This window comes from Camarhynchus parvulus, chromosome 3 (genome assembly GCF_901933205.1).
Source record: "Camarhynchus parvulus chromosome 3, STF_HiC, whole genome shotgun sequence".
Lineage (NCBI taxonomy): Eukaryota > Metazoa > Chordata > Aves > Passeriformes > Thraupidae > Camarhynchus > Camarhynchus parvulus.
The window spans coordinates 35,292,492-35,316,856 of record NC_044573.1 but is presented as its reverse complement, the minus strand read 5'-3'; the positions used below and the strand labels follow the sequence as shown (position 1 = coordinate 35,316,856).

The 24,365-nt window shown below is 36.4% G+C and overlaps 1 protein-coding gene across 5 annotated transcripts in view; it reads right to left on the bottom strand.

The window, feature by feature from the left end:
* The window catches only part of BIRC6 (baculoviral IAP repeat containing 6), a 177,745-nt gene that overhangs the window by 120,504 nt on the left and 32,876 nt on the right, over positions 1-24,365 (bottom strand). For all 5 annotated transcript variants that reach the window (XM_030945315.1, XM_030945316.1, XM_030945314.1 and 2 more), the window contains exons 11-22: positions 20,699-20,848; positions 17,233-17,458; positions 12,853-13,013; positions 10,089-10,220; positions 8,701-8,832; positions 8,270-8,448; positions 7,656-7,786; positions 6,667-6,828; positions 6,427-6,558; positions 6,056-6,153; positions 4,714-4,861; positions 383-516 (exon numbers count right to left, since the gene is read on the bottom strand). In XM_030945315.1, coding sequence (XP_030801175.1) covers positions 383-516; positions 4,714-4,861; positions 6,056-6,153; positions 6,427-6,558; positions 6,667-6,828; positions 7,656-7,786; positions 8,270-8,448; positions 8,701-8,832; positions 10,089-10,220; positions 12,853-13,013; positions 17,233-17,458; positions 20,699-20,848 — 1,785 coding nt within the window. The remainder of the gene's footprint in view (positions 1-382; positions 517-4,713; positions 4,862-6,055; positions 6,154-6,426; positions 6,559-6,666; positions 6,829-7,655; positions 7,787-8,269; positions 8,449-8,700; positions 8,833-10,088; positions 10,221-12,852; positions 13,014-17,232; positions 17,459-20,698; positions 20,849-24,365) is intronic.

The following is a 24,365-nucleotide window of genomic DNA, read 5'->3' as shown; positions in this document are numbered from 1 at the left end:
GCAGCTTTCCAACTTCAGAAAAATCCATTTAGGTTTCTCTGCCTATGTGGGTGTGGCTAGCCTAAATGAATAATAACACAGCTCAAGGAAGTTACTTGAAAGAGGTGACAGATGATTCCTAGATGACTGACCCAGGGAATGAGAGCAGCCTTTCTGTCTAATCTCTACCCTGAGATATTCCACAGGAAAAGAAAATAACAGATTCCAGAAAGAGGCTTTTTCTTCTTGTCCTAAGGCAACAGGAAACGTAAAAGATACCATGAGCAAGAGAATACCTTGGGCTTCAGCTTGGTTAGAAAGTATAAAATCACATATTCAGGAAAAGAAAACACTATAATAGAGATTTATCAATTCTACCACAATCACTGCTAAACATACATACCTGACAGAACATCAGACAAATCAATTTCATCTGACTGCACTCCAATACTGCTGTTGTATACATTTTTACAAGAAGAGCCACATATTTCCAAATCAAACAGAACTGGATCAAAAGGTGAACTGTATAATCCATATCTGCAAATAAGACAAACAGCACCATTCACACAATAAGAACTCATACAAAATTATTAACAGTAAAAGATCAAGTACCTTACCATCCAGATTTATTATATTCCAAACTATTCTGTACATTCATTAGACACATCTTAGAAATTATCGCTTGCTTACAGTTTATTAAAAATCTTTATTTGATGGCATTTTCAAACAGCTTATAATGCTAAGTAAGTAACTCTTTAGTAATCAAGAGTTTTGAAGATGCAATACTGTCCTGGAAACATGACACACAATCACACTAGACATGAAAATAGAACTACAAGCCTTAGACAATGAGCAAGACACACTACTGCACATGGTAAACGAGACATTAGTCTGAAGTCAATAAAAACACTGTACTGTTTCAAAACAGCAGAAGAAATTCCACCTCAACTTGTTCTTCCAGCAAAAGTAAGAATTAAAAAAGGAAATGCTGCTAGGCATACCAGTCAACATTTGTGATAAATACCTTAACAGAAGAAAACTCATAGCATTTACTCTGGCAGTATGGAAGGGCAAAAAATAGCACCATCACCTGAAGTGGTCCCAAATCAATTATGGTTTTATAAGCCAAGAAAAAGGAAACTCCAAAGTAGTATCAAAATCAGTGAGGTTTTTTGTTTGTTTGTGGTTTTGTTTAAAAGTGTTTTTTTGTTGTTGCTGTTTTGGGGTTTTTTTTAGTGTTTACCAATACCTATTACCAGCAACTGAAAAGAGGAAAAAAAATGGAAATTGGGCTAAATGACTATGCCAGATTAGAAAGAAAGAATGCATATGTGTAGATACAAAAGTGAGAAACATAACACTATGCACTTTGGCAACAGACAGAAGAAATTTGAAATATTTCCACAAACACACTAGCAAGGGCAGTAAGTTCTTCCACCCCCCATTTTCCCTCTGCCTCCAAGCAGTTCCTCTTTTCTTTACCAGCTGAAGTAAAAGCCCCCAACATACTGAGAAGGCTGGAATGTTTAAATGTCTTCTTTGATCAAGTCATCACAAAAGTGTAAATGTCTACATGAATACAACACCAGCAACAAGGTAAAAACAGATTCTAGACTTCTCTGATTGTCGAAGTGTTTCCACATTAGGCGGGGTCAGTGCTTTTGGCCACACAATACTATGATTGTAATTATCAAAAAATGAGGAACCATGATACAAAAGGGCAAATCATCTGAAAATTACAGATCAACCCCATTTAACATTACATTTCCCAACCAAGGTACTTAGCAGGTAGCAAATTTAAAATAACTTTATACTCAGAACAACACAGGATAGACTTGGTTGCTCTACAAGCATGCATTAGACAGGACCAGTGCATCCTACACATCTGACAAGACTGATGTGCTTGCTGCCTGACCTTTTTTTGCACACCAGCCAAGACAACACACAATGCTCCTGTGAAGTGGCTACTAAAACACACAAAAATGCTCAGACAAAATTCAGTGTGGTACCTTCACAGCCTGCTTTAGACATCAGATTTAAACATTCAATAAATCAGGTCAGCTCAACACCAACACTGATTACTTACAGGTTTTAAATAAAGAGTTTGATTTATTAAATAAGCAGGTGATGAAATGTCAAAATTCTGCAAGAGTATTGTAGAGTAGAATTAGAATTTGAACATACTGCAGAGGGTTTAATTTATTCTGTCCAGCCCAGATTTATTTCAACAAGCATAGTGCCTTTTACCTGTTCTTCAGCAGGAATGATCAGGTTCACAGTTTTGAGCTTCATTAGCAATCCTTTTCACAAAAGGATACAGAAGATACACCAACAAAAAAAACAAAGACTAAATGAAGAATGTAATGTCAAAACTCAATCACCTTATTCATCCATGCAGTAATGAACATGAACTATGTGACATACTTCTTGTGTTTCATTCATCAGTGCCCTCAACTAGAATAATGTGTAAAATTTTGTGTATCACAATACAAGGAAGACATGGACCAAAGAAGATGAAGGAAATTCTTTAAGAATGACTACAGATCTGGAGAATACAATGAAGATACAAATACACTCCAGACATCCCCAATTTGTTTAGAATGAAAGAATCTGCTCTCCAGTGCCAATGTGGGGAGGATACAAGCACTAAACGGATCAGCAGGAGAGTTCTCAGATTAGATGAGAGTCAGAGATAGTGCAAGTGTGAATGGTAACAGTAATTAAATCATGTAACACCTTACAATATTTAGAATAATTTAATTCCATGATGACATGAATCTGGTACTTTCAAGAACAGGCTGGAGAAATTGTTTTAGATTTGCTGGAGACAAATTCAACCTTATTTTTTTAAGACAATCAAAAATCCTATCAAAAATCCCTTTTTTGTTTTATGAATTGCAAATCATGTAACACACCCTACTGGCCTTATCCTTTCAAGTTTTACTTGATTTATTGCAGCACATGATAGTAAAATGAGTATTATTTTCCCATGAATGTGCTGATCTGTTAATTAGACATCTGCTTTCAGCTGATTACCAGATGTTAGCCTATTGCACCTGGGACCAAGGGGGAAACCACAATAGAATAAATTCTGCAACACAAAAGTGCACAAAAAAGATACAACACAATATGAGGAAAGGGAAAAGGGAAAAGCTACTATAAGGGGCTGCCTACTGTTTTCTCTTAAAAAAAAAACAAACACAAAACCCCAAAAATGACAGTATTCTCTTGATCCATGGACATATGAAAGAAAGACTCACAAATTTTACCTGAATTAGTAAACTAAATCAAGAAATAGTCAGTCCTTGCTAGAGAGCTGTTGTAATCAAATAAGGGATTTGCTGCTACTCTTAAACTACCTACAGGGTTATGGAGTTAAAAGAGAAAGCAAATTAAGATTCAAGAAGAAAATCAGTAAAACACCATCTAGAAACATACAGAAAATCTAAGCTTGAAGGACAGCAAGAATGGGCTCACTTCAGAAATCTTCCCTTGCCATGAAGACAGCATGTGCTCACCAGAAGGTGATCTGAAACGTCACATGTACCAAATTCAAAAGTGGGCAACTGGAAAGGAGGAAAACCTTCTATTTAAAATACACTGTTTAAACAAAGTACTTGGAAGCAATTTATACAAAGGAATGACTTGATTCCCACAGAAAGCTGCCCCTCTCATGTCAAGTGTAATTTTCACTTTTTTCTCCTTCATTTGGTTCAACTCATTTATTTTTTCAAAATTTAAAATTTTTCCAGATACCATTTATATTGCTGGGATAAGTCTTCCAATCAACTGTAAGGACTACAGATGGTGAAATAAATTAACAGCTAAGTAGAGGAATGCAGTAGGCAGCAGGATAAGGATCCAAGTGTAATATCCGAAACTAAGTTATTATGAAGTATTTTGGAATTATAGTTCTTTAAAAACAAAAGCAAAAATTAGCAGATATTCTCCCTCCTCTACACCTTCCCTTACTACGTTTTCTATTACATTTTCAATTTTACCTGAAAATTCTGAACTAACCTCCACTAAACCATTTCTACCTTGATCTTGCTTGACTTTGAGGAGAACTCTTGCACCCAAACCACAGTTGAAAGAGATGTCAAACAGCAGCATTTCTCCTTCACCAAAATGCAGCTTTGGAAACTGCTACACAACTGAACCATAAGAAATTCCCTTTTCATATCATGTAAATCCAAAGTTAAATGGTCAATCAGTTCAATATGTAGAAGTTGCAGCATCACAGTCCTAAATTACATTGATATGTAATTTAAAAGAAGAACCTGCATTCCCAGGAAATTACTCCAGGTCTCTACACCTAGAATGTGGCCTTTGGAAGAAATACATTAAATGTACTGTCAACCTACTGAAAGACTATAGCTTTGTGAGGCACTGTGCCAAACTGAAACTATTCAGTATAAATAATTCCTTCCAAGAGTCAAAATATGACATGCTGTGTTAGTCCTTACACTAAAAATCATAAATACTAACTTAAGGATTGCACAGACTTCAAACACCGCATACCTATTTGCTAATTTAAAATGTGACATAGCAATTAAATTCAACTTTAATTTCGCGCAAGTTAAAACTGTTTTCCAGAACTTTAACAAATTAATCCTTGCTCAAACAAATACAGCAAAGTGTAACACACAACCTTTTTCAGAACACCAAAGGATAGCATTGGATGGTTCTTAGGCTTGTTTTTATTAAGTTTACAACAAGCACATTTCTTAGTACCTTGTTTGAAGCAACGCCTCCATTGGTGTTAAGCGATCCTGCAGCTGCCGGGACACTGCAGTCAGCAATGATGCACAAGCTGTGCTGCATCCTGCCAAATCTTCATCTTTTACATAGTTCAGCAATACAAAATACCAATACACAGATCCTGCATTAAAAAAATAAATTTTCACGTGAAACATGACAAACTTTTCACCGAGAAAGCATACTGTGAAGGATAATCAACAGAAGTGATAATGATCTAATGGTATGAATACAGACTAGGAGATATTCTACCCCTTCCCCTTCCTTGAGAGGCTTCAATTAAGAATCATTCTTCAATCCTAAGTTTCTACAAGTACTTCCAATTCTCTTATCAACTAACACATAATTGAAGGAAAAAATGGTTCCCAAGAGACAGCTTTGCACACTTCCTTCACTCTTCCTGCTGACAGCAATCAAAATACTCTTGATAAATTAAGGTGCTTGGCTAGGGGTTCCAATCCCACCAGAGCCAAGCCATACTCCAGAGCCAACTCTTTTCCTCTTTTCATCCTGTGGTTCTGGTTGCTGTCTCCTTAATCTGTATTTGCTGGAGGCACTGCTTCCATACAAATCATTTCTGGGAGCACAGCACCATGGTTCTGTACAGAAACACAAATCTCAGCTTCCTCCTTCTCTTTCCCTCCCTGTGCATTCCATATCCTCTGTAGCACTGTGTTATGTGTTTTGACTGGGGCAGTAGTACAACAAGCCTTTTGGAATCCAAACTAATTTTTCTGTAAGACTTATTGGTGATGCCAAGCTAAAAACAATTCAACAATATCCTAGTGTGAAAAGCAGGCCTTGCCACCCAAAATGAAAGGGTGAAGTCATCTTCCCACTCCATCTGGCACTCCAGATGCTTCAACAAGGTGCTAAGAGACCATTACACCGCAATATAGGTAAGGAAGAAATTTAATTTAGTTAAAATTTCCTTGTAGTGCAGAAGAATCAGAAGTGGATTGCTAGTTGGACATCATTTGGATAGCCAAGTTTCCTGGCTTTCCTAATTTTAAAAAATAACAGACCACCCTGACTGTCACTTATGTCAACAGAATCTGTTGTTGCTAAACACCTTTCAGAATTCTTAGAAAACTTACTTAAGTTCTTCAAAACCGTCAGCCTTCACGCTCTGATTTAAGCAAGCTTATTTGCTTAAAATTCCACCGACTGCAAATGTCTACTTCATGACCAGACCACTCCAAGGAGCATTTAGTACTAACTGAACCATTATCTCATTCTTTCACAAGAGAGTCCAACACAACTCGACAAACAACAAATGCACCATGTATGTTCACAACAAGAAACACTGCATACGTACCCCCTGTGGCAGCAGCAGGCAGAAGAGGCATATTGTCGAGTAAAGCTTTCAGAAGAACTGATCCAAACCCTTGCTGACTCGGGTCACACCTGCCATTGCTACAAAAAAACACAGACACTTGAACACTTAAGGAAGCAAGAATGAGGGATGAAATCTCCTACAGGAGATGAAGCTGAAAGATTGGTGTTCTTAGCAGTCACACCCTAAACACATATTTCCTGAACAGAACATCTACCAGGTCTTGTTGCTTTATAAATTCAACATCAAACAGCAACAAACAAAATGTTCAATTCAGAATGCATGCAAATCCCCAAAATACATGTAAAACAGAAATAAACAAAAATAAATAGATGCAAATCATTAGCACTGACCTGATGCATAGTGCAAGGAATCGTGCACATTTGTGAGCTATGCTCCGCCCAGCTTCAAAGAAGCAAACACGTATAATATCAGAGACACATTTACGTGTTTTAGAAAGCAAACTGTCATTTCCTTCCTTTGAGCTGTGAAAACAAGTTGCATACTTTAGAAAATAACATAAACCTATTTTTTTTTGGCCAAACTGATACTGAGAAACAGCCATGATAATTTGAACAGAATTCCTCCCTTACCTGCCAGGGCCATTTGAATACACTCCAGCCAGCCAACAAAGTGTGTCTAGTACAAGACTCTGAGCATGCTCTGTAGTCAGACCATCCTCTGTCTTCTTGCAAAGAGTGGTGAGCAGTTTCTCATGGAACTCTGAAAACTGTAACATGGCACACCGCTGAACTCTGGGGAGGAGGGGAAGGAAAGAAAATCACAATTAACCGATATAGCCATTCTCCAGTTTTGTATCCTGTCTTAGGAGTAGCAAAAACAGAGGATCCTAGATGAAAGTAAAAGCAGTACACAAGCATATGCAATACTTTCTTGCTCACATTCCCAATCATCCTACTTTCTGCTCACAGAACTTCCTACATTACAATAGATTTAGCAAACTTCTATGAAGTTTTTCCCCCCATTAACTTGTCTAGCAACTTCTAAACCTAAACAAACTTTCACCATCTACAAAACTCGTTATCAACTGTTTGCACATACCTCTTTGCAGCCTTGTCAACCTCTTTAAGCCCATTACAGTCATGCCACCACTGCAGGGTGGCAGCTGGTAATACACTTTAAATACTGTATTACCTGTAGCTAGGTCTGCAGTACCAAACCAAAGACTTCAACCACTTCTGTGTTAGCTAAATTTGATTCTTAACTTTTTGACAAATAATATAATTTCTGCTGTACGAAACAAGGCAATGTGGAGATACAAAGGGAAGATGCTTCCTTTAAAAAAAATTTGTTTTACCAAGACAACTTATTTACATTTGCCTTTTGAAGTCAGGCAAAACAACTCACTCAACATAAAATTTTATGCATGGTGTTATTCTACCACAACTTTCACAGCATAGTGCCCTCTTACTCGCAATTTACAGGATTTTCCATACAAAATAAGCTTATGAAATAACAACTTGAAACAGTATCTTGACCTGAGTTATTTCAAGAACTAAGCTTTTGATGAGAAGCATAACTAAAGCTAATATTTCTTCACAATTGAAAAACACCTACTAACCTTTCCTTTGAAACAGAAGTTTTTTTAAATCTTCGAATTGTTACAGAGACTTCTTGAAGTAAGTCACAGCCTCGCAGATTATCTGATTTTCTTGAAGAAGTAGTGGCTTCAATTTTGCTGGATGGCTTTTCCTAATATTTTTGGGAAAAATAACATTCATAAATCACATTGGTTCTGATCCATTTTTACATCTTGTTCAGTGAAATGCAAGCAGTTTGCTAAAAACTCTCCGTTTGACCATTATATCAAAATAAAGCATTTTTATGCACTAATTGCTTAAATATAGAACAATACACACGCACACACACACACACAACATCTTCACAGAAGGATAAGACCTATCAACAACTGAAAATACTCAAGGGAACAAAAGTTTCAAAAACAAGTGCTCAGAACGTGAAAGTGGCAGAACAGACCTTTTCAATTCAATCTGCACAAAAGAAACAACTTAGAAATGTTGAACTCTAATTCTAGAAGGTGTCAACACAGTGTCACCTCTTTAGAAAGTAGATTATAATGGATCTTAATTCTGCTAACAGCTGCTTCATTTTCAGATGACATGAATCATACCAAGTCTACAACTACCAAATGTATCTTCCTTGGATATTCATTACCTTGCCTGCTGCAACTTTTGCCAATAATGAAGCAAGCGAATGGCCCTTGTTTGTCTGAGGTTTTAGAGGAGGTATTCTAACCACTGGTCTAATGCCACCATTGCAGATTTCCTCTGTTCCTCTGTCATTCACTGCTTTGACATGAATTAAAAATGAACGGTACTTGCCACCAGCCATCCCTAAAAGTAGAGAAGAAAAAAGGATGAGGGAGAATTGGCACAGTTTAAACAGATTGCAAGTTGTAAACAGAACAGATCAACCATGTTAATTACAGTAGTTTACCATAGGTTTGAAACGGCAACTCACTGTGGTGTTATACAGCACAATTTGTCAATGTAAAAATAAATAACAAACCTATGTCTGACTACAGAAGTACGAGATGTACTTCAGTCACACAGGTTTCATGCAAATAGCATAATAAACTGCTTTACCTTTAACAAGCTTTGGACTTGTTAGTGTCAACATTCCAGCATGTCCTGATAGATCAAGTCCAGTAGCCAGCCATACTGGACCACAAAGTATATCTTCCTTGTGTTCCTCTAGAAATGGACACAATCTAAGACCTTAGAAAAACATAAATAATATGGATCTGAATTAGCCATAATTAAGTCATAAAATCGGATCATTTGCATGGATTAAAAATGCACCATGTCAAACTCTGATCACTAAATACATATAACTTTACACAAAAAAAGACTTGATGTTCACTTCTAGACATTTTCCAGTGAAATCAATTAAGGTAAATGACAGTTTTAAAACCATTTTCAGTTACATTATATGGATTAATATATATCTTGAGTGGCTTATAAAAGCCACAAAATACACAACTGATTAAATACAGAACCAATATATACAGAGCCACAATCCTTACTGGGTCATTACCAAAGCAGGACAACACTGTCTAAAAACAAAAGAAATAATAAATTTACAACAGGGATGACTTTGTTTCTTCTATAGGTTATACAAATTACTGAGATCATCTTCACTCATCTGCTGCTCCTTTCTCAGCATCCATCAAACACCTTCTTTCAGCACTTTAATCACCCCTTTGATCCTTCCCTTCATCCTTTCTAACCCCTCCTTTCTTAGATTCATAGGATCATAGAATGGTTTGGGTTGGAAACGACCCTGACAGTCATGTTCTAGACAAGGCTGATTCCAGGAGAGAAAAGCAGGTGTAAAGTAAGACTATTGAAAGGATGAAGAAAAAGAACCATCACTCTAGAACTGAGTCACTCCAACTGTTAAATTTTAGTCTGCAGCTCTCCTCACTCAGACCCACTCAATGCTTTCACAGTCTAAGGTATTTTGTGGAAGAGTTAACAACTAGTTATAGTTGTTATGGCTAGTTAACAACAAAGTTATAGAAACAGGCAGTGTGATGTGGCCTAGTTATGAATTCTTTACGTTCTGTTCCTTATTGGTTTACTGCAGCAATGTCTACAAAAGCCAGGTATGCAAAGAAAAATTATACTAAAACTAGCCAAAGAAACAAAGTAAAATACTGCTGAAACAGGCTAGCAATTTAGATTAGAAAGGTGCCATATCAAACGACTTGATTTCTAAACTCAAATAAACATTAATCTGCTTGTAAGCACCAAACCTCTCCAGTAGTTCAGGACATTTCTGGTGCGTTTGTGTTAAACTTTCAACTAATACAGCAAACAGGTAAGAGAGAAAAATAACTTTGAAGACAGCTGAGAAATTAGTCTATTTAATGTCTGAGAAATTTTTGCAGAGGAATTCAAATTTATCATTTAAACAAGAAAAAAGCAAGGTCCTATTTTAAGTGAAGTATAACAAGCTCAATAAAACTTACATTGTGGTTCCTCTACATCCATATACTGCATTTCTTCACTGAATTCTGCCAGTCCTGGTTTTCCATTTCTCTCCACTTCTATATTATGAGCTGGAGATAAAGGAAATGCGATCTGTCTATCTACTGCTGCTTCTGGAAATAAAAATATTAGCATGATTTCAAACACTACTCAAGGCTCAGGAAAAACAGAAGTGGTAGTTTTCATAGCAAAATTATCAACTTCCTGCCCACAGCAATATTTCTAATACAAATCCACAAGTATACAAAGACATGTTTTTCATATGGATTGAAGTTGCAGCTAACAGTTAAAAAATAGTATTTCTGAATGACCTGCAAAGAACTTGTTTTGTTTTAATACTGCCCAAATTCTTTTCCCCTAATAATCAACTGCAGATTACTCCTAAGCAATTAGATTCCAGTACTGAAAGTCTGATAATTTAAACATAAAATAACTACATTGCTCCTGCTGAACATCAAACATTATTTTGGTAATACTTAAACACAGCCCTTTTTCCAATTAAATGGATCACATGAATTATAAATGAAGAGGACATGCAAGCAAATTAACAAGAAGCATATACAGTGAATTAACTGCCAGACCAAACCCACTAATTCCCAACCAGAAGATTTATGCCTCTGGCCTTCCCATTACTACACACTACATATTTAACTGTTTCCAGGGCTCCTGTCATACAAAAAAACGACTGAACAAATTCTGCCCTGCACATCTTCCCTACAGCTCATTATCTTACAATTTTAGTTCCTTTCTCTCCTCCTCTGGAAGGAGAGAAATTGGAGGGGGAGTTAATCGAATTTCAGTCTGAGGTTTTTATACATTTGTAAGAGCCAAACAATGTTGAATATTACTTCTCCCTTGGTTAAGATCTATCACAGATATAAATTACCTAGCTTTGTCTTCCCTTATAATGAAATCATTAGTGCCCTATTATTTTATTCAATAGTGCAAAGAAAAAAGACAAATGTCACTAAAGTCCTTTTCCAAAACTCAAGAAATTGAAAAAGGGAAAGAAACAACTGCAATGCAGTTACACTTGGAGACGACGTTGGTTAGTTGTGGATCTCCAACCCTATGAATAAAAAAGAAAAAAGACTTTGCCAAGGCTGCCTTGCAGGTGCTCTCACATTCCCCAGGCCATAACAGATTGCCTGACCCCCCCATTTGATGCTTTTTCCTCCTTGTAACATAAAAAAAGCAAATTCCAGTATATTACATGCAAGGAAGTGAAATGTCATTTTCTGGAAGAGCTCTATCATGTCTTCTGATCAGTATGCTCTGCTGAAAAGCATTCACAGAAAGCTCTGGCAATTTAGTTCACAGCTAAATCAAATGTCTCCAAGGAATTACCAACTCACGGAACTATTTGTTCAGACTGTTCTAGTTTTTTCTTTGATAGAACAAATTTCTTCTCCATGTTAAAATTCAGGTTTTACAGCAAGGATTAACAAAAATGAAAAAACTGAGAGAGCACCTGTTGACTGCTGTCCCGCAGTCACAGCTAGCACTTCTGTTAAATCTAAACCATCTCAAACCCTAAAAGAACAGGTGTTTCTCAAACTATATTACTATGCTAGAATATTTTGTTCTTGGGTTTACAACCAGTTTACAGTATTAAGAGAGCATCTCCAGTACACATTTTTTGTTGTTAGACACTGGGAGATGCTACACAGTGAAGTTTTATGAAAGCATGTTAATGATCTTTGAAATGCCTGTATTCCTTTTTGAAATTTACTGTTACTCTTGTGCTTAAGTGGGATGGTCTTACTTAGCAATTGAAAAAATAGGAAAAGGAGGGGAAAAAGGGCTTTTATGATCATGCTCGCTGTTCTTCTCAACACAATTTACATCCAGCAAGCAATTTAATAGTATCTGACAGCAAGATTTCTCTGAAATAGCCAGTTCCCAAAAGCTTTTGAAAAAGAGGTGGCCAGATAAAGATAAGCAATTAATGCCTCAATAAAAGGAAGTGCAGCATGTAATACCTTCCACACCTAGCAGACAAGGCGGCAGGACATGAAACAAATGCTCTCACCACAGGGAAATCCCAGTGGAGGCACCTTCACATCAAAGAACTGCCTTTTCAATTTATGCTACCCCCTCACAGGTTCCCTGAGAGCCAGTAAGATGCGGAGTCCAGTTAGGAGTCTTCCCAAGGCAAGATCATTCCTAACTCTGGTCTACTCTGTCAAAGCTGCAAGAATAAAAGGTGAAATCATACTGCAGCCTTCACATAGCTTAGTCGTTGAGCCAAATGATGAGAGAATTCCCAAGGAAGCTACAGGATTTTTTACTTCCATCAAGAAAAGCCTTGCTATTTTCTCACTGGCAAATAATCTCCTTCTGTGACTTGGAATAATTTATTCTACTTTTTTTACTACATCAAGACCTTAAAAGAGCACTGGTTGCTTAATCAGTCAATCTCTAGGATGATTTACAATTGACAACTTATTTTTAATGACTGTAGGATTAATGCAGTACAGAATTATAATTGAGTTCAGTCTTTTTGAGCTATGTACTTTTATTCTGCATAGATGTCAAGATTTTGAAACTGTTTACCCAGTTTGTCTCCCTAATTTACATTCAAGCATGATAACTGAAAAGAGCCCATGATACCAAGAAAGAGAATAAATCAGTAAAAGTGAAATACTTACACAATTACAAGCAAATTTTCTGATATACGTCACAGAGGATCACAAGTTCGAGATAAGAAATAATATTTTTAAAGATATCCTAGTTTTTTCTTACCATTGACTTTCCCTAAGCCTGGAGCTTTATTTTTCAGTAAAGTCACTTGAATCTGGGGAATGTTTGTGATGTTTGAATTCAAAACAAATTTGAAGTCCACATGTCCAACCATACAGGCTTTTGGTAGAACTAGTTCAAAGACATGCTCATCCCAGCTGTTGCTGTCAGGAAAAAAGAAGACAATGACCCAGTGTACAGAGAAAATTCCCACAGTTCATTCTGCATCTATGCACACTCTCTTTAACAAGAAGAAAAACTTATTTTGCGTTAATTGACATCCATATGAATTTCTGAAGAAGCCTTTCAAATTTTAAAGCTTTCAAGATAACCACGTTAATTTTGTGGAGAAGATGTTAAAACATCAATTGATATGACAGGGAGAAGCAATGTTCACAGGAAAGCAGAAGTGGAAATATCCCCTATTACCTTTATCTCAGTACAGTTTCCATATTACTGCAAATAACAGTTATTTGTTTCCATGAAAAAAAGTACAAGAATAAAAAACCAAACACAGCACTAAAAGAAGATCTATCAGTTAGTGAAGTGTATGACAGCATGATCAGAGGTAACCACCTTGTAATCTCTTTCAAGTTGCCCTTATCCATTGCTTATCACTTAATGTCACTTTCCAGTGGTACAAAATCAACACACAGGAGACTCAAAACACTATTTTCAAATTATTTTTAAAGGACATTTGATAATTCATACAGGATGAAAAATGCTTCTTACCAGGTGTACACACAGAAGCCTGTGCAACTTTCTTTTATAAAATCACATTTTTGTTTTGAAGACAAGTTTGGTTTACACTGAAAGTGTAAACTTGAGACAAGTACCCTTCAATGATCCATTCCACAGTTTGATACACTGGGGTTTGCAAAAAATAGTTCAAAGCAAACAGCAATGAAAATAAAACTAATTATGTGTCAATTGTCCTGTTTGTGTACATTTTTAAAACTAACTGAACTTCTTGATCTCCTTAATTTAGCAGTAAATAATTTTTTAAATGCAACTTTGATATAATTATTTAGCTGTATAACTGAATACACTAAGAAAATGAGTATGCTGCTATAAATATTTTTGAGACATCTTTCTAACATCTAATTCCCAAATAGGTATTTTAACTTCAATAGCATGCTACAGAAAGTATTACGCAGAAAATCATTTTAAACTAGATTAGGAATGGTGCAAATGTGTTTATTTCTTTAGGACAATATCCCTGATGGCCAGATCTCCTTCAGGCACATGTAATACAACTTAAAAGAGATTTCAGGTACAAGTAATGAAATGGCGTGCCAGCTTTGCAGAGCTAGCAGCATAGAAAAACAGAAATTTTGGGACAAAAAGATGGACAGAAGCAAGAGAACTTGTGGTTATGATTCAAGAAGGAACAGTGAAGAATTTTCAGCTAACTGTACAAAGAACACAGGTAAATAAAATATAAGGAAAATTTATCCCACTGCTCTGGGGGGAAAAAACCCTTAAAACCTCTGTTAGCAACTGCAACACTAAATATTTAGAATCACTCGTGCCTTTTCTCTACCTTGCAGAACACATAATCCAATCCTGCCAAACAGAGACAGGTCTGGGGGTGGTTTTTTATGTCATGCAAAGCATGGACTAAGTAAGACACTCAAAGGACCCAGACTTCTGAAACACAAAGTAATATTCTGCTCATCCAGTTTTAGTTAAGGATCTGGTACAAGCCCAGAAATTAATAATAAACCACTTTGTCTGCAGCAGTCTTTTGTAGTCTATGTGTTGTATACAATGCACACAGCCATAGTGAATTACAATTGTTATTTGTCTACCCCAGAAATATATTTTTGACAGAATTGAGCAGCACATGCTCAATAGGCGCATATGGAATAAAGAATCTCCCTAAAGGTTTCACATTTATCCATCTTATCTTATATACCTCTTATACCTCTGACAATAAACTTCACAATCTAATTCTGCCATTAGTTTAAAAACTCCCCTTTAAGGTTTTCTTTTAAATCTTGTAGGTTGCTTTAAGTACATCCTTTATTGATGTGCAAAGTTTCAAAGTAGCAAACAAATTAATTTCCTTGTTATTTTCTCATATATTAGCATATCTATCCTAAATAGATAACCCAATGCAAAGTCTTTTAGGAACTCTTCTACCTTTGAAACCCTTCTAAATCTATAGCATCTTTCTAAAGAAAAACATACAATCCATACTTGTGTTCTAAGCACCAATACGCTATCATTCTCAACTACAAGATATTTTCCAACACACTTTTTCCTTTTCTAGAACATCTCACCATATGATCTTCTACTACAACTGAACATCACTATCTAGCTCTTCCTTATTTCATATATTTTCAAATAAGTCTCTGTAAGTTGAATACATCCTACATAAATTTGAGATAAAGCCAGGCAACTCAGATATCACTGTTTCATCCATTCATATTAGGAATTCATGTACCTCTCTTTTAAAAGAATGAACCTCATTTAACATTTCAGTTACATTACACCTGAGGGGACAATACTGATATTTACATAATTCGCAAGGTAAATGAGACTCTGCTTTTCTTTTTTCTTTGTGCACAGTCTTTTTAAAATAACAAATTAGGATTGTAATATAATGCCATTTTCTAAGAAAATGGCATTATATTACAATCCTAATTTGGATTATCTCTTTCTATCTATTTGAGAAACAAAAGAATTACCATATCAAATTGCATTACTCATCCATCTAACACTGTAACCCCACATCGTGATAGGTATCAGTATGAGGCACTCAAAAAGGAGATAAGAGGAACCTTATATTAAAGACCAAAAAAAAAATCCAGAAATCAATCAGTTATTCTTCCCAGGTAACTTTTACTTAAGAGCTAACATGGCTTTCAATCTTAAGACTCTACCCTAAGAACAAAGGGCTGTAATTTAATAATTTTCATCATGAGTCATATAGTAGCTGTCAAAGATTTCCAGTACTAAACCAAAACTTCTAACTTTTCCTCTTTACAACTCTGTTTTATTTAGCAGCAAGCATAATTCTTTTCCTCTAATGAAACAATATTCACAAGCTACTTTTCCACTTACCCCTTTCCAATTAACAGCTATTACCTTCACTGCTTGCTTCCTTGTAACTTCATATTGATAGCTTTTTACTTTTCAAATGTGCTGCTGAATACATTTGGATAATCAATAGTTTTAGCTGAAAGTTATTTTGCAAGGAGGAGCCACCTCCCTTCCACTTGCTACATACAGAATATTTGACTTACACAATGCAAAACCACAAGATAAATAAAGGCTTTAAAGCCTATAATGCATTGCAAGTTTTCAACTGTAGCTTATGAATATTTATTTAAAGCAAGTCCAACTCCTGTTCTGTGTCAGCCCTGGAAATGCCTCCATCTATTACATGTTTTCCCATCTGGAATGCTTCATGATCACATGCTATCTTTCAGCTGTTTATATTATATGCTTTTTTTGCCCCACACATGTCCTTTAGCTTCCCTAGCACCCTTTGGCCATTTCATTATTTTCACTCTATGGCTATTTCAAGTCTACATGACAACCCAAATGTTACACATCAGTGGAACAGATGTGCAACAGTCTGACCTAAAAATCCTGTAGTATCTTATGCACATCCCTTATTAAACAAAAAAGATTTCTATCTATATTGTGCTTCTCCAAGCATTTTTTCACAAAAAAAAAGCTAGGCAAAGCTACTTCAGGTAGGTTTTAAGGAATCCTTCAAGGAGACTGCAACACTGCTCTAGTCATTTTTAGGGAGTCCAGAGGAATTCCAGGTTCTCATGTCACATGTGAAAAACTAAGTCCTGCTACACATACCAGGTTGGTGCAGCTCATTTCAATGAAAATACCGGCTAAACTTTAGTACTACTAGGGCTCTGGAGCAGCTTAAATGTTTCATATATAAAGATTTAACTTGAATAGACATAAAATCAGATTCTACCTTCACATTTTAAAGTAAATTACAATATGATTTAAATTAGGGCAACTAATTAGTCACACTGGCATCCACAGTTTGCATTTTCTGATTAAATAATGGTGAATCAGACTTTTACAGAAACTATCAAGAATATCTCTAGTTCTGGCAAATGTGCTTGTCTATTTATGTAATGTAATGACCACATTTGGCAAATTAAACTCCACCAATTCAAAACCTGACTTTTCAATTTGTTTCAAGGTCCACTAGAATGCCTCTGGCAATCTCACCAACACCTATAATGCAAACTGCCAAACAGGGATTATCATCTTTGCAAACACATGTTCTTTAACTTGTACACTAGTTAAAATCAATTAAATTGCATGGAATTTGTGGTTGTACAGCTACACCAGCTATTTAAGCAATGCACACAATTCCTCATGCACCGCTCCCCTCCGTACCTGTCTGTCTGTAGCTTCCAAGTGCGAGTGTGCTGAGCTGCATCCCCGTGGTGCTGCTGGTGCAGATGCTGAGGGTGTCGCCTTTGCTGCTGCTCCTGCTGCACTTCCACCCAACAGGGAGGGACAGTGGCTGAAAACCGTGGTGTCAAGGTCTCAAAACGGGTCAGTTCCACCAGGGATGTCAGTGTCTCAAGGGAGAATGGCTGGTCCACCAAAAGATCAACTCCTGAATAATTACAGCACATACATTCATTACTACATAGATATTTTTTCCAGAATATCCTATTAAAAATAATTTGAAATACATCGGAACTGCTATAGGAGAAATGAACTACAAGTCCTATGAAGGTTTTTTAGTTAAAAAAATAAACTCTCCACCCCCCCCGCAGCACCACCCTAAACAAACAAAAACAAAAAACAACTACAAAAAAATCCAACACAAGCAACCAAACATCCCAGCCTTGAAGCTTGTATCCTTTGAAGGCAGTTCACTTAGAATAAATTTTCTAAATACTGAGATCTCTGAGCATGCTGTCTGGAATTCAGCCAGAGGCATCAGGAATAAGTAATTAGCCAGCTATACTTTGAAGATGTAAAGCTGATTAAACATTTTTTTAAATATCCCTTCTGACTCGGATAAAAAAAAATTATTTCATGAAAACAGACGTAAGGAATTATTGTGCATTTTTATCACTGTTTAAAACATTACTCTGGCCTCTGATTATCAATATTGACTTGTTTTATGGTGGACTACTAGAACACTGTAGTTTTAATAGGTACTCCCAATTTACCTTAGAAGAGGGGTAAGTGAAAAACAAACATGATTTATGTTAAGCACTTAAAAGACACTGGGCCTTGACAATTATTTTGCCTTCTTGTCTTTATATTTAGGCCTTGTTCCAAGGAAACAAGGGTATTAATTGAAGTATTGAAAACAAAAATATCCCAGGAAGTCAAACACCTAAAGGAACCATAATAGAAACCAAAAATTGATAACCAGATTTCCTCAGACATACAAAACCCCCAACCAACACAAAAACCCCAAACCAAACCAAAAACAGACAAAAAAAACCCCAAACCAAAACAAGAAAACCCAAACAAAACCCAACCAAGCAAAGAACTCCTACCAACCAAACCTGGGGGAAAATAAGACATGCACAATATATATCTTCTAGTATTTTGAGCATTTTCTCTTAAAAATGTGTTTTGAAGGAAAGTCTTTTCCTTGTAAAGAAGTCATGCTTTTCAAAAGGACAAAGTTTGCTACCTGACTATGACTGTCACCACTCAGGATGAGGAGATCATAACACACCAACACAAATACCACCCTCACTGCAAAGTCTGAACCTAGAGAGCATCTTGAAAAACACTCCAGGTTGACTTGGAGATGAGATGCTTGAACAGGTAATAAATTCACTCTCATTGCAACTATAATAATTTCTACTTTCCAATTTCAGAGGCAGGAAAATGCCAAAGAAATTAGAAATGCTTTAGAAATTGAATTTCAATAATACAGCAAAGACCTTCACTTTCTTAACTGCCAAATGTGAACCTCATTAGCTGGATGACACTGCAATGAGAAGTGAGATCATTGCTCAAAATGTACAACAAGCCTATCTTTGAGCAGACTGGATTTTTCTGCTTCATTCTCCTTCCTCCTCCAACAGAAACAAATCCAAATTCAGAGTATTCAGAGCAACTACATACATGTAATCAATGCCCAAAACTGAAAAATTAAGGACTTAACTTTTCACTCCTGTCAAGTATACTTGGCTTCTTTTAAAAATTACAAGACTTTTATTATATTCTAACAAAGTGTTATAACAAGACAAAGTTCTAACACCAAACTTGAAAACAGGCTTTAAACTAGTCAGGAAGATGAATATTCTTTTTTAAGTCACTTTGAAAAAAGGCATTATTTTAGATTACTTCACCACAAAAAAACCCTCTGTTCCTTAAAAGGAAACACTAATCTAAGATTGCTATATGATTAACTTATTTTCTCTTAAAACAATAAAATATAATATGCATCTAAGTTGCAAATCCAGGCTAGAAAATAAAACGCAAGAAACACATTCTAGAATCTAAACAATGGAGAAAAATAAACGCACAAAGACCACAATATAAAGGAACAATGTATGAGTAGAAGTTTCTGCTTGTTGTAGGACTTCATTTCCCCAAACAGAAGCCTTTCTCTTGAGCTGTGTCTCTGTCTGAAAAACATGCTAAGACAGAAGTGGAAGAAAACACTTTTTCTGTTTTTCAGTATGTAACACCAAAAGAGAAGCAACACTGACATTATAAATCAAAGGCTGATCACGATTCACACAAGTACTGACAATCTCAGTACTGAAGAGGTTTACACAGCCCTAACAATCAATCATTCTCATATATGCCAAGAGTCCTGTATTATTGACTTTAGTATCCTCAAGAGTTCTGCAGCAACTTGCTTTCAACAACTCCCACCCAGATCCCTCATTTCAGCACTGGCTTCTTATGACTATTTGCTTCTCTGAGAGCTTTTAGTGACTCAGTTTGACACTGCAGCAAAATAGTTCTCAGTTTATCTGATCATTCCTGTATACCTAACAACTTTTTGGAAACCATTACAAAACAAAATCAAGCAACACTACAACGTCTAAATTATATGGCTACTTAAAGGAGGACCTGCAGCTTGTGGACAACCTAAAGATACAGCTACTTTGAAGTCTATACATAAATAAATCAATCTCTTACTCCAGTAAGTCATATTCAAGGCTATACTGAAGGCTGGATGGGAACAACATTAAAAAAAAGGGAAAAAAAAGTCCCTTTATAGTCCTGGTAGAATTTAAACAGTAATGATCATCTATTTGACTCATCAGGATAGTGAGTTACCATTTGCTTGGAATTCACTTATCTCTGCTGATAAGCTACTATACAGGGAATGCATCCATTGAAGAACATCCTTAAAATCTATATTCTTTTTGGCTTTATTTGCCATTAGCAAAAGAAGGGTAGAGAAGAAAGCCATAGACGTTCCCCCACCTCGTATATGTACAACACTTTGTTTTCTAGTGATCTTCAAACTTTAGGAATGGCCTCTTTGGTGAAAAAGAGGAGGAACAGGAGAAATTCACACCCCAAAGCAACTGCTGTAATGCTGCTTACAAATCAACTTACAACAAAAAGCATCTCTTCCTTCTTTCAACTAACACTTGAGGAATAAAATCAGGGTCACACAAATACAGTCTGCCACACTTAAAATCACACTTAGAGACTGGAAAAAGTCAGAGTTTTGTTTTGTTTCTTTTTTTTTTAATCAGGAACTGCTGTAGTGACAGACATACAGCAACTACAGAATTCTAACTTTGGGCAGCAAAAAAATAATCAGGCAGTATGCTATTAAATAATGGCAAGTCCTGTTCAGATGCAGCTTTCAAAAACGACAAAAGTGTTTTGATCCACGTACACATGTGCAATTTACCTGTAATGCCTGGACTAGAAGGGTTGGATAAGGGCTTGGTGCCTTCTGATGACTGGTCTACACTTTTGGTAAGGGATCCATCTACAAGTATATCAGCTTCATCGATGTCATCGCAGGTCCCTCCAATCTGAAGGAAATGAAGTTCTCCACCTAAAATCATCACAGACAACAAAAGAAGAAAGTTTGGACAGGCACACAGCTAAATTCAACTCACAAGATAGGTTTGCACTTAAACTGCTATGCAATTATGACAGTATTTATGCAGGACCTGAAATCAGTGAAATTTTACAGGAATACTTATTTTGCTTTACTACTACTCCTTTTTTTCAGGGCAAATGCAAAACAGAGTTACAGAAACACTGCAGTTGCAAATGGTACCAAAGATAAAAACAACATGCGGGGGTGGGTTTTAAAAGGCAATTAACAAAGCAAACCTCAACAGAAACCAAAAACACTTATGACACTTCCCATAATCCAAATTATGCTTATAACAGAAAATATTCTACCATGTCAAATGAAGGCCTACACTACCTCATCTGTACAGAGTGCCTAAACTTCCTTTTAAAATTCAATAACTGAAAATTAAACTAATTTCTCTGAATTCTCCTAACTAAGGAGCTCCCCACATTATTTCATCAAACCTAGAATTAAAACACTGATCAAGTGAACAGACAAAAGAGCAAAGTCCAAAATTTTCACTGGACACAATGTATTGATGGAAGTTTGAAATCATTCAAGGAGGTTGCCCATTATTCACCGCTACAGACAGACATAGATCAATTCCATCATTTACAGAGAAGTCATAGAACCAAAGAGTGCTAAGATCCTCAGGTCCAATCATTAACTGCCAACACTAAATCATGTCTCTAAAAGCCACATCTCTACATCTTTTAAATACCTCCACGGAGAGAGACTCCACCACTGCCCTGAGCAGCCTGTTCCAATGTTTGGCAACCCTTTCTATGAAAACATTATTCCTAATATCAAACCTCCCCTTGAGCAGCTTGAGGCCATTTCCTTTCATCCTGTCACTTGCTATTTTGGAGAAGAGGCCAACCCACACCTCACTACAATGTTCTCTTGGGTAGCTGTCCAGAACCATAAGGTTACCCCTGAGCCTCATTTTTTTCCAGATTAATCAACCCCAGCTCCCTCAGCTGCTCCTCACTCCTCCTTCAACTTGTGCTCTAAGTCACTGAGAAAGAATGTTTAACTTTACATAATGCTGGGGGAGGGAGGGTGAGAAGAGCTGTTACCAGTTCCAGAACTTAGAAGAAGCCAAATCAGTAGGATTCAAATCAAGAGGAAAATTCAAGCATAGGCCTTAATGCGATTTTTCTGAAAAATTATCTGACTGATCTTCAGCATCTGACTAACATTATGAAAAACGTGTTATTCAAAATATCCAGGTAATTTGAAACAAAAACACCTGAGAATAAAAATATAGTAAAACCCTAAGATAAAAGCAGGTATATGTCCCTGTACTGTGAGGTGAGTAAAACAGAGTGATAGAGAGGCACAGGGAGAGTGTGAGGCACAGAGAAAAGATGCGAGGCACAGAGGGAACTCACACAATTTTGGGGGTTTTTTGAGATCTCACTAAGAAAGGCCTGACAACAAACGGCTTTATAACTCAGTCTTTTATGAAGATAGAAAAACAAATCGCTCAAATGACCAAAATAGTCAGAATAACTCTATGGACAGCATCAGTGCATTGTGCTGTGGGAAAATGTACCCCAGGTCTAGGTAATGTACGAAGTAGCATTCCTGGGATCTGAAGAGATGGGAGATTTTATCACTATATTTATTTATGTATCTTTTCATAACAGCTATTCCATTAAGACATTTCTTGGTGGGTCTTTTCTAACTGAGATCCACTAAGAAGGCTGTACCTCCCCTCTCTCAGTCTCAAACCACAGATCCTTGGTGCAGAACAGTAAGTACATCCCAAGCAGACCTCAGGAGAAGAGGGGGGAAAAAACAGTTCTAGCAAATAACACTTTTGAGTTTCCTGGAAATGAAACAGCTCATAAATAAGCAATTTTCCTCAAACTTCAAAGAGAATTTGAGACACATTAGAGAAAACAGACATTGACAGCTTCATTTGGTAGTAAGTCAAACCTTAGTTTGTGTATCACTTTGTTTATTGCTCAGCAGCAAAAATGTCCTTACCACTTTTTCCATACAAGAGAATAGTCATAATCCCTGCATTGCTGAAAGATTCCAACACTTTTCCAAGAAAAAGTCTGTACTAAACTTGAGATACCTCACTTCCTCTTATTTGTTTTTTAAAAGGTTCTGTAAAGAAGTTTACCATGAACTTGAGTGTACAGTATTAGTATTAGTTAATTTAATTTAGTATTAAATTAGTATTCTGCTTATGCACACTTTTCCAAAGTGCTGTAGCTGGCTGTGCCTCTGTATCACAAAGGAGGCATTTCCTCACAGAACATCCAAAGATGACTTTCTGATGATACACGCTTCATTATTTGTTTCAATGATACTGTAGTTCAAATAGTCAAGAGCCAGTGAAAAAATCTTTGCAGAAGTCAATGCCCTTTTTTTTTTTTTTTTGTGTTACTACTACTGTTTGCAGCACTAGGCTCAAAGAGCGACTCGCCCAGTGCTTTCTAATTCTAGCCAGGGAGTAAACATCTTAAGTAGCAGTTTATCTGAAGGTTCCCCTGCTTGCATCACTTTGACAGAGGCAATAAATATTTCTCTTGTACTACCAAGAAGAAATGAAAGCTGACACTGACTTACTAAGTTATCACAAAAAGACACATTAGAAACTAGCATCATTATACTTCCTTCAAAACATAGATAATATAATGAAAACATTGTTAATGTAATTCTGAACTGTATTTAAAACCTGCAATTTGCAGGGATTCAAGAGCCTGGTAGCAATACAAACAGAACACAAAAATCATGGATTTATTCAAATAAATCACAGGCTTCCTTCAGGCAAAACAGTTCCTGGTTCCAGGAAAGCAGCACTGGAACAAGCTAGAGAGCATGGCAGAGACTAAGGACACTGCAGTCAAAGCCAATTAGGTGAGATGTTCCTGCACTCTTGAAGGAATTTGGGAAGAGTGACACCATTGTCATTAGCAAATCACAACACAATGACAGAGTTGAACAATATAAAATTGATAAAAAGGAATTAGAAAACAAAGCCATACCACAGGCAACTATGCACTAATTAATTTACAGCCTCCCCCTTCTCTTGTCACTGGTTAGCTTCAAATGTGCAAGTTCAGAACGCTTGAAAAATGTCATCAAGAAAGCTATCCCAAAACCTCACTTGGAGACACTTCATTTTAAACTACTCTAGGAGATCTTAGCTATAAAATTCTGCCTTGACTTTGAAAAAATAAAATGCATTTGAATAGAGATAAGCAAAAGTCACCATGCCTAGAAAGAAAAAATTAAAAGCCCTGTTACAGGATTAAAAAAAATTCTGTAAGAGAGGTTCTTGGGAATCAGATAATAATCCTCATTCAATTTCCTGCTCAAAAGTGCAAACATTCCACTATGTATACACACATATGGTATGTACAGACTCCAGAGCTGCTTGAGGAATTCATCTGTAGGATTACTGGGCCTGTTTTTTTTTGCATATCTCATCAAGAAACTTGTGGACTGACTTGATCAGATCTTTTGACAG